Below are 11,476 nucleotides of genomic sequence, written 5' to 3'. Positions count from 1 at the left end.
CAGCCCAGCACACAAGAAGCATGTGCTGGGCTGCTGTGATGTAAGAGGGCGGGGGGGGGACCCGGGCCTCCGCCGGGCCCCTCCAGCAAGCCCGGGCCCAGGTAATTAGTACCCGCCCCCCCCCCTCCCGGCGCCACTGGGTACTGTACCAAAACGATGTCAAACTAAATTTCATGTGTCTTTAGGCAACCGTAACAAAAGCTATCTGTAAGCCACTTTTCTATTGGTACATGCCTTTGCTTGTGATCTACTATCTCGCATGATTCAAAGCATTATATAATGCAAATAAAAAAAGACCATTCTTCATACATTATTTATTGGACAATGGATTATGTATTTATTGTTCTTTATGCATCTTGCCATGCTATTTGTACAGTTCCATAACGTGCAAAGCAAGCTGAACACATGATACTGTATATACTCCTGTATTATGGACGGCCACTTGTTCCTGGTGCAGATGATCTGTAGTAGACGTGTAATAACTGGCTTATAAATCTGTAATGCATAAACCTACAATTGGGCCGTTGCAATCGGTGGAACATGATAGTTTTGAAAACATCTAACTGGAGACTCATTTTGGTTAATTGTAGATGTTGCATAGCTCATGTCTGGTTTCATGGAATTGGAGACGGTAAAAGAGATTAAGTGACAATCGCAAACAGGAAAATCTGTAGAAGTGGCATGACTTTTAGGGTGGAAATATCAGCAAGTACAGCCTGAAGAAAAGAACAGAGACAATTAACAATGTGGACATATGAGCAGATTTCTTATAGAGGTAATATAATAACTAGCATTACTCATAACGTCTAAGTCAATGACTGCACCTTAATGCTGTCGAGATGCTCTATCTGCAGCTTGGTTCAGTTCTGGGCATGTTCTAATGCTCTCTCTACAAGTTTGTATAGTTCTGTGAATGATTTAACTAGCGGTGGTTCTCAATTCCAATCCTCAGGTATCCCCAACAGCTCATGTGTTCAGGATTTCTGTCCGTGGAAACAGGTGCTATAATTACTGATCCAGTGAAACAGATCAACTCCCCTGTGCATGACTAAAGAAATCCAGAAAACATGACCTGTTGGTGGGTACTTGGGGACTGGAGATGAGAACCACTGACATGATGAGGCTGGTTAACACAGTTAATATTGAATTGCTCGGATTACAGACTGGTGTCCTAACAGTATAGCTGCATATATGTCTAGTTCTGGGAATGTTCTAAATCATGTGAACATTTTGATGCATTGCGCCATTGGTGAGCTACAGCTTCACATTGTGATTAGAATGTAAGTGCTTAAATTAGCACTACTGTTGTGCATGTGGAACCAGTACTGGTTGCTTGGGGTACTCTTAGGCCTATTATCAATCAGCCACGATGAGCAAGTGCGCATATCACCGCTAAGTACAGTAACCCAACTATCACAGATTATACAGTATTAGAGGTAAAAGCTATGATGTTGGTGGTTGCATGGTACCGGACAAACTGTCTGAACCGCAGTGCCTCATGGCCACAGCTTCTCCTTACTGTGAAAGATATTAAATTCTATTTATTATCCGTTAGTTACATAGCACCTACATATTATGCAGTATGTTGAAGAACTCACACCGGTTCCTGCCAAAGTTGAGCCTATAATTAATATTTCCTAACACACATTATGGTTACGTTTGTCAGAAGCCAATTAACCAATCACTATGTCTTTTGAGTGAGAATTAAACTCGAAGAACCCACAGGAAAAATCATACAAATAGAGGAGAACATACAAAATCCTCACAGACACGGTCCTGGGTGAAATCAAACACATGACCCCCCGCACTATGAAACAGCAATGCTACCCACTGTGTCAACAAAATTCAATTTAATGTAAAAAATATTACAAATAAAATGTACAGCATTCCCATTCTCCCAAAATTAACAGCCAGTCCCAGTGCTGTAGCCTGGAATGGTTACCACTAAAGTAGGGGGGGTTACAAACAGGTTATGTAGTGCTAGTGGCCATGCTTGCAGGGTGAAGAGCCGTAACTAGATTTTTTGGAACCCTGTGCCAGAGATAGCATTGCTCCCCCCCCCGTTTTTTTAAATAGGGACATAAGAAAAAAGGGCCATGGCCTCATGGGGAAGGGCCAGGGAAGGGAGGAGAGGCCAGGAGATGCTGGGGATAATGGAAGAGGACGCTATAAGTGAGAATGATAATAAACAAGAAAAGTGACAGGCCCAAACAGCGCCCCCTGCCCTGCGGTGCCCTGTGCCATGGCACTGGTGGCACTACCCTAGTTACAGCCCTGGCAGGGTGATCCCATGTGTACCAGCAAGCTGTAAGACTGAATCCTGCAGGGATGATGCTAAACCTCCTCAAATGGAAAAAACAAATCAAACTATAATGATAAACCGTGCTTATGGGATCAGGAATATAGATATGGCAAAACAAAATCACTTATAAACAACAAGTTAGTTTGTAAGTAACAATAAGAGAAATAAAAAATCATTAATAACAATATCAAATGTATTAAAAACGTATTATAACTAAAAACAACTAAAAGGATCACATGTAATCTTAGACCAGTATAGATAAGAAACGCAGCATTATTCTACACTGTATACATGATTAGTGACTAGGGACCACTTCCTAAAGGCAAGGCCAAGACATTGGTGGGTAGGGGTACTGGGGTGAACTGAGTACCAGAGGGGGCATGGCCAAACCACATCTCGGACTATGTTTATATGGTATGCAAAAAATGCAACGTGTGGGTGTGGTCAGCGCATTGTGGGGAGCCATGGTTACACCTTACCTGGTCCCTAGAGAGGCCTGCCCAGTGCCCACCCTGTCACATTGTCTAAACCCCTGCCTAAAGGACAGAACAGTGGTTCTCAAACTTGGTCCTCAGGACCCCAAACAGTTCATGTTTTCCAGGTCACCTAGCAAGGGCACGGGTGTATTCATTACTCACTGACACATTCTGTGATTCTGTGAGGAGACCTGGAACACATGCATTGTTTGGGGTCCTGAGGTCAGAGTTTGAGAAGCGGTTGGATAGAAGGTACATCCAGTCTCTAATTTGGATGACCCAATATTAATACTGCAGTGGATAGACGTGAAGTGTTATGGTGCATACACACGATCAGATTTTTCCTTCAGATATGAACGATAACGATTTAAAAATCGTTCAGTCGTTCATATCTGAAGGAAAATCGTTCATATCTGACATGCCTGAACGATGGACGATCAATGATGCGCGTTCCCGTTTGTCAGATAACGATATCTGACATCTGATGGGTTTGCAGTCAGACTTGGACGATTCCATTCATTTTAATGCAGTCAAAAATCGTTCAATCGTTCAAAACTTTGGTAAAATCGTTCAATCGTTCATCTGACAAATCTGACCGTGTGTACGCTCCAAGTAGTGAAGCGTTTGATTTACAATAGATGCGCAGACACATGAAGTAAGAATGCATGAAATATCTACTTTCAACAAATTATATTTTACAATAATCTTTAATCCCTTTTGACCACATCAGTCTGGGCTTTCCCTAGCAAGGTCACATCTCATGCAACCTGTCAGAAACACCCGCCCAAAGCTGTCGGTATTGGAACATACTAGCAGCTGCTGAGCTCAATGGGCTTTCTGTGTCCCCCTGTAGCTGCTCCAGACCCTCCCCCTCCCCCCAGCCACTGTGATCAGCAAGAATGGGATCACCTACAGTATATGCAGCTGCCGAGCTCACAGACCTCAACAGCGCTGAGCGATCCTCATAGGAACAACCACCCTCTGCTGCCATCTTTACGCAGGACTGTGACGTACAGCTTCAGCGTGATACAACTGTAGCACAGCACAGAGTGTGATCCCCACAGTGTGAGCAAACACAGTACCGGCACCTGAAGCCACATGTCATTGTTGGAGAGCTTTATTATCCATCCTGAGATAGCGATGCGGATTCTGGAAGCGATATTTATTCCAGTGACAAAGGATGTGTCTCCTGGGAAGGCATCAAATTTAGCTCATGTGCAGTAAATCTGCACATTAGTTGCACAAATCTGTGGCCCTTTGTGAGTGAACCACGTATAGCATCATTGGAAGTTTGCCCAACTTCCAGCTAATAACCGAGCAGGCAAATAGGTATGCCAAGCAAAGCATACAGGGGACAAATCCATGACAGTTTTCAAGGGGTAATTATTGGGTTCCAACAATAGCTGTTGAAATGTTGATATTCTTCCCTGTAAGCTTGGTTCAAAAACCTCTGCTGGAGAGGTACTGGACAGAGTCATTCGCTGGCAGTACCATATTTTGGATTGGCGATGTCCCACCAATGCTTCATCTTACTACAAATATAATTACATATTGCCAATAATCAAGCAGAACTAGATGTCCACCCTAATCCGAAAATATGCAAAATCTATTCCACTTTGCACAAACAGTTTGCTAGAACTTCACCAGACAAAAACGTCTCCATTAACGGAAGGCAGGGTCTGGAATCAAAATATATATGCTGCATGGGCGATATATGGTCCAGTATCATTAATATATAAGCTTGCAAGGGGACTGTACTGGATGAAGAATACAGATAATTGTCATGACGTTGATGAAACACTTGTTCAGTCGTCTCACAACGGACAATTTATAAACGACCTCAACTGGCCGATACAGAAATGACTTGGAGGAACAGGAAAAATGTCCCAGATGCTCTATAGAAAATGTGTCTGCAAAGGGAAGAAATCAGAGGATTATAAAGAGGAAAGGTTTGCGTGTTCACAGGGAAGGACAAAAAGGACGTCTGAATTTCTGTCCACTGTCCACAACAGAGGTTGTGGAAAGTGAGAAAGCCCATGTAACCAGTGTCATACTACAGGCTGCGGTTAACAGTAATTTTACAATGGATGGGGTAGACAAACTAACCCATCAGTTGTAAAAGGGAAACAACATTTACATAAAAACGTTTCACCACCTACAGGTATTGGACCAATCATTCTGACCTCCACGTCAAAACCAGCCCGCACCCCCTTGCAATGATATATGACACTTATGCAAAGTGTGTTATGTCAGACTTTGGGCTGTGACAGGTTTCAAAATATATAATATAACACACACAAACATATCTGAAATCTTATTATTACATTTGTGTCAAATAAGTTTTAAATAGTTTCCCTATGGATTGTCAGCAGGGCCCTCATATTGCTTTGTCTGTCTGTTATTACCCAGGCTCATTTTATTGCTGCTTTGTTTCCAATTGCAAAGTGCAATTGAATATGCTGGTACTATATAACTAATAAAATAATCAAACAATAGTATTAAAGTCTGTGAAGTTCTCTTTCATTCATATAAAAGTTATCTTTTGTTCTGCTTCCAAATTTGATGATATATATATATATACACATATATACACCATACATGGTACTACAAGTTTGGTGGCAGTGGATCTCCGGAAGTTGCAGTTACATAGGTCTCTAATGGGATTTTGTTTTCTTTCCCTATGGATTATATTGTGGCTAGAGATTCCCTGTGAATTACTTTAGGAAGAAAATTCCTTTTAGATTTAGCAGTTTAATAAAAATGGTATTCATTTTATGGGTGTCCATTTAAAGAAAAAATGTCCGTTACTTCATTTTTTATAAGGTATATTTGTAGCACAAGCTCCTGAGTATGGTGAATCAGTGATGTGCACGTTGGCACTTGTAGTTCTACAAGCAGACCCTACTGGAGTATCACTGTCAGTGTTTAATAGGACTTACAGTTCCGTTTACATACTTCATAATTATAAACACTTTCAATAATTACTAGAGATGTGCGGGGCGGATTTCTAAAATCTGGACACACCCAAAATTAGGGGTTCAGAGTAGAACGAGGTCAAGGTTTGAATTCACTTTCGTGACCCAGTTCGAATGGAGTCCGGGTTCGGATCTGTTGTCGGTTCAGAACTCGGATTTAAAAACAGAACTCAGGTTTTGGATTCAGACATTTTAGCTGTTTACTGTACATCGATTGTTAATTTGATTTTTATCCGAATCCAGTACCAAAACACCAAGATGAATCTGGATCTAAAACCAATACACGGGGTCCTCGCACATCTCTAATCATTATCTAGTGACCAATTGGGAAAATTAATCAGCAAAATTCAAAAGGCTGATATCTATACTACACACTATACAACTAAATTTCACATGTGAATTTGCATATGTACATTCTCCCTTTAGAATGTAAGCTCTGATGAGCAGGACCCTCTTCCCTCATGTACTTCTCCTTCCCTTACTCATACGATCATCTACTCCAAACTCCACATAAGGGCACCTAACACTTGGTTGCTGGCACCCTGCTGCTATGGAGTGTTATGATCGCTATTGCAGCAATGTTTATCAACTATGTCCTTGTCCTTTATTGTTTTGTACTGTAAGTCGCTATTTTCTTGTTTGCACAGTTGAGGCACTGCGGAGCCCTTGTGGCACCATATAAATAAAGGCTAATAATAATAATATGTATGTGCACAAGGATGTTGAGGTAATCAGGAAAATAATAGGAATTATGGGAGTATTATCGAGAATCCCTACACACTGCATGATATCGGGACATTTTGGCCTATAACTTCTGGCAAAGTTGACTGATCGGATAATCGAATGAGTGCATTTGTGGCCACTTTTTTTACTGGCGAAACCCTGGACACTCATGCCTACACACTATACAATAGATCAGGCTGATTACCTGATTATTGGCAAAGTGGCCCAATAATCGTATAGTTTGTACCTAGCTAAGGATCAAGAGGAGTCCCAGTGCTAATAATCACCAGATGCTGAATAGGCTGGGTTCGCCTTATGACAAGCGACCCCATGGATCTTTCTGTTGAGGTGTAACCAGCCCAGCCTGCCATAGTCTGGTGCCAGTTGTTAATTTTACTAATGGAACGTCAAGCTACAACACTGGTGCTAATTATTCATTTGCGGGCAGGGGTCACAAGGTTTTATTCATCACTTTTTCACTTGGTATTAAACATTATCAATGAGAAATCCACCATTATGACATCTGTTGGTAGCAAATGGTAGAGCATGTAGAGCGCTATGGTAAACAGTGAGTTTCCTTAAGTCACCAATCCACATTACATGGCTGGTGTCAATTTAACACATACTACAACTGTATGCTCTCACTACATGTTGGTCTAGGACTGTGACATCTCTGACTTTGGGTTGCCAGCACTAATTCTGTGACTATTCCTACTACACAAGGTTCTACATCTGTGAAAATTATAGTGCTTCAAGTGCAGGTCAGTCTCGTTCTGAGACTGTCCTATGCTCTCACCATACTGTAGTTTGGTCTAATACTAATAATACTCCAATGTGCTGGCAACAGGCTGGTTCTAATGCTCTGACTCCAGGCAAATCTAGAACTGCAAGTGGTGTAATGTTCTAATCTAACTTGATGAAAAGTCTTATGTCCTGATCATGGGCTGCAACATGAACTATCCTACATGACAATGTAATGCCCCAATGGGTCACAGGTTAAACTGGCCACACATAGTAACACTTCTGTTCAGTCTGACTAGCAGCTGTACTGTGTATGAGCTCATCATACAGGATTTAAATCTAATTGGATTGTACGCAGTATTGTGAATAATTGGGTTGAGTGTATTCTCCCATTATGGCATATGGGGTCATTTTTCAACCTTAAAAAGGTGGCTCTGCTCCAGGCTGTAATCTGGCTGCTCAGCGCAGCCCCTGAAAACACATAGCAGTCTTATTTAGTCATTGACGCAAGTATCGAAGCAGCCATCCAATCATTTATTCCCAGCAAATAGATTTATCATATTCCAGACTAGCAACCTCATGCTTTGTGACTGACACTACAAAACTGAAGTATTCCATGCTGGTGATCCCACCCACAGACGGCTAAGGAAGTGGACTGTATTTTGGCTTTCAGACGTGCTTCAGATACAGATGGTATCATGAGTGTTTAACAGGTATAAAATTTCCACTTGTGGCTAAAAATAGGAGCACATTATAAATCCTGTGCCTACGTCGTAAGCAATCTTCATCCAACAGCGACACCTCCAGCCTAGCGACGTGACTCATCAATTAGTAGTACTGTACCGCAACGTTTTTACAAATACTTCTTAAACACATTTTCAGACTTCTATGGTTTTTTGTTACCCACCACATGTCTATCACAATAAGCAAAATATATAAGGTGAAAATTGAAAGTAAAGGGCTGTTCCAAGAACATTAGGTGGTGGAGACTATCAGAGAGCTATAAAATATTATACAACCTGTCAACAGGTGTACTCTACTGCATTCAGCCTCAGCTTTATTTCAATTTGCAGTCAAAGTAAGGAGTCTAGGCAGGGAGGCTTACATTACTTCAGGAGAACATGGGAAGTGTAGGTTACTTCAGCTGGCAACGTGTCAGAAACTATTTTAATCTCCTGTGAGTGTAACTTATACTTACTTCAGCTGCAGCCAGTGATGTCACCTCCATCAGGTTCATTGCTCGGAAGGCAAACACGGCAGCTGCCAGCACTGGAAGAGAATGCAGAACATTTCAACTGCTGACCTACTTATTATCATTGGAAATAATTCATCATTTCTGCAGTGTTGTGTGGCAGCTGTGACACATATGTATACATTTCATACAATGCCATACACTAAGAGAATGAAAGATATTTTATTAAAGTGTAAATAGTGCATAGTAAAGTCCGGTAACTATTGTAGAACTGCATGTTTCAGTGTCGCAGGCCGACTGAGGGCTGCATGAGAATTGGGGAATCGCAGTTCGGTGGCGGATTCTATAGTCCTTACACTCACGGGCGGACAAAGTAACACTGAGCAGAGGATTCTATAGTCCTTACACTCACGGGCAGACAAAGTAACACTGCGCAGAGGATTCTATAGTCCTTACACTCACGGGCGGACAAAGTAACACTGCGCAGAGGATTCTATAGTCCTTACACTCACGGGCAAAGTAACACTGAGCAGAGGATTCTATAGTCCTTACACTCACGGGCAGACAAAGTAACACTGCGCAGAGGATTCTATAGTCCTACACTCACGGGCAGACAAAGTAACACTGCGCAGAGGATTCTATAGTCCTTACACTCACGGGCGGACAAAGTAAGACTGTGAGGAGGATTCTATAGTCCTTACACTCAAGGGCAGACAAAGTAACACTGCGAGGAGGATTCTATAGTCCTTACACTCACGGGCAGACAAAGTAACACTGCGCAGAGGATTCTATAGTCCTACACTCACGGGCAGACAAAGTAACACTGCGCAGAGGATTCTATAGTCCTTACACTCACGGGTGGACAAAGTAACACTGAGCAGAGGATTCTATAGTCCTTACACTCACGGGCGGACAAAGTAACACTGTGCGGAGGATTCTATAGTCCTTACACTCACGGGCAGACAAAGTAACACTGCGCGGAGGATTCTATAGTCCTTACACTCACGGGCAAAGTAACACTGCGCAGAGGATTCTATAGTCCTTACACTCACGGGCAAAGTAACACTGCGCAGAGGATTCTATAGTCCTTACACTCACGGGCAAAGTAACACTGCGCAGAGGATTCTATAGTCCTTACACTCACGGGCAGACAAAGTAACACTGAGCAGAGGATTCTATAGTCCTTACACTCACGGGCGGACAAAGTAACACTGCGCAGAGGATTCTATAGTCCTTACACTCACGGGTGGACAAAGTAACACTGAGCAGAGGATTCTATAGTCCTTACACTCACGGGCAGACAAAGTAACATGCGCGGAGGATTCTATAGTCCTTACACTCACGGGCAGACAAAGTAACACTGCGCAGAGGATTCTATAGTCCTTACACTCACGGGCAGACAAAGTAACACTGCGCAGAGGATTCTATAGTCCTTACACTCACGGGCAGACAAAGTAACACTGCGCAGAGGATTCTATAGTCCTTACACTCACGGGTGGACAAAGTAACACTGAGCAGAGGATTCTATAGTCCTTACACTCACGGGCGGACAAAGTAACACTGCGCAGAGGATTCTATAGTCCTTACACTCACGGGCAGACAAAGTAACACTGCGCGGAGGATTCTATAGTCCTTACACTAACGGGCAGACAAAGTAACATGCGCGGAGGATTCTATAGTCCTTACACTCACGGGCAGACAAAGTAACACTGCGCGGAGGATTCTATAGTCCTTACACTCACGGGCGGACAAAGTAACACTGCGCAGAGGATTCTATAGTCCTTACATTCACGGGCAAAGTAACACTGCGCAGAGGGTTCTATAGTCCTTACACTCACGGGCAGACAAAGAAACACTGCGCAGAGGATTCTATAGTCCTTACACTCACGGGCGGACAAAGTAACACTGCGAGGAGGATTGTATAGTCCTTACACTCACAGGCAGACAAAGTAACACTGTGCGGAGGATTCTATAGTCCTTACACTCACGGGCGGACAAAGTAACACTGCGAGGAGGATTCTATAGTCCTTACACTCACGGGCAGACAAGGAAACACTGCGCAGAGGATTCTATAGCCCTTACACTCATGGGCAGACAAAGTCACACTGCGAGGAGGATTCTATAGTCCTTACACTCACGGGCAGACAAAGTAACACTACGCAGAGGATTCTATAGTCCTTACACTCACGAGCGGACAAAGTAACACTGCGCTGAGGATTCTATAGTCCTTACACTCAAGGGCGGGCAAAGTAACACTGCGCGGAGGATTCTATAATCCTTCCACTCACGGGCGGACAAAGTAACACTGCGCAGAGGATTCTATAGTTCTTACACTCATCGACGGACAAAGTTAACACTGCGCAGGGAATTCCTAGTCCTTATAACCACTGGCGGATAAATTAACACTACGTGGAGGATTCTATAGTCCTTATAACCACTGGCGGATACATTAACACGGCGCAGAGGATTCCTAGTCCTTATAACCACTGGCGGATAAAGTAACACTGCGCAGAGGATTACTAGTCCTTATACCCACTGGCGGATAAACACTGCACAGAAGATTCTATAGTCCTTATAACCACTGGCGGATAAAGCAACACTGCGCAGAAGATTATATAGTCCTTATACCCACTGGCGGATTAAGTAACACTGCGCAGAGGATTACTAGTCCTTATACCCACTGGCGGATAAACACTGCACAGAAGATTCTATAGTCCTTATAACCACTGGCGGATAAAGCAACACTGCGCAGAAGATTATATAGTCCTTATACCCACTGGCGGATAAAGTAACACTGCGCAGAAGATTCTATAGTCCTTATACCCATTGGCAGATTAAGTAACACTGCGCAGAGGATTACTAGTCCTTATACCCACTGGCGGATAAAGTAACACTGCGCAGAAGATTCTATAGTCCTTATACCCACTGGCGGATAAAGTAACACTGCACAGAAGATTCTATAGTCCTTATACCCACTGGCATCCGATTTGCATTCAAAATGTAACAACAACAAGAAAAAACACAAAATTTACACCAGCGAGACTAATGTGGAGGCAGAAATTAGGGG

The 11,476-nt window shown here is 42.8% G+C and overlaps 1 protein-coding gene across 1 annotated transcript in view; it reads right to left on the bottom strand.

The window, feature by feature from the left end:
* Positions 1-323: 323 nt before the first annotated feature.
* The window catches only part of TBC1D19 (TBC1 domain family member 19), a 217,873-nt gene continuing 206,720 nt past the window's right edge, over positions 324-11,476 (bottom strand). The window contains exons 20-21 of the mRNA XM_088482998.1: positions 8,416-8,486; positions 324-716 (exon numbers count right to left, since the gene is read on the bottom strand). Of these exons, the coding sequence (XP_088339124.1) occupies positions 642-716; positions 8,416-8,486 (146 nt within the window). The 3' untranslated portion in view covers positions 324-641. The remainder of the gene's footprint in view (positions 717-8,415; positions 8,487-11,476) is intronic.

The sequence above is a fragment of the Taudactylus pleione genome, unplaced genomic scaffold, assembly GCF_031769625.1.
Source record: "Taudactylus pleione unplaced genomic scaffold, aTauple2 ptg000302l, whole genome shotgun sequence".
In the NCBI taxonomy this organism is placed as follows: domain Eukaryota; kingdom Metazoa; phylum Chordata; class Amphibia; order Anura; family Myobatrachidae; genus Taudactylus; species Taudactylus pleione.
Note: the sequence above shows the minus strand (reverse complement) of the source record. Positions and strands in the feature narration are given on the sequence as shown.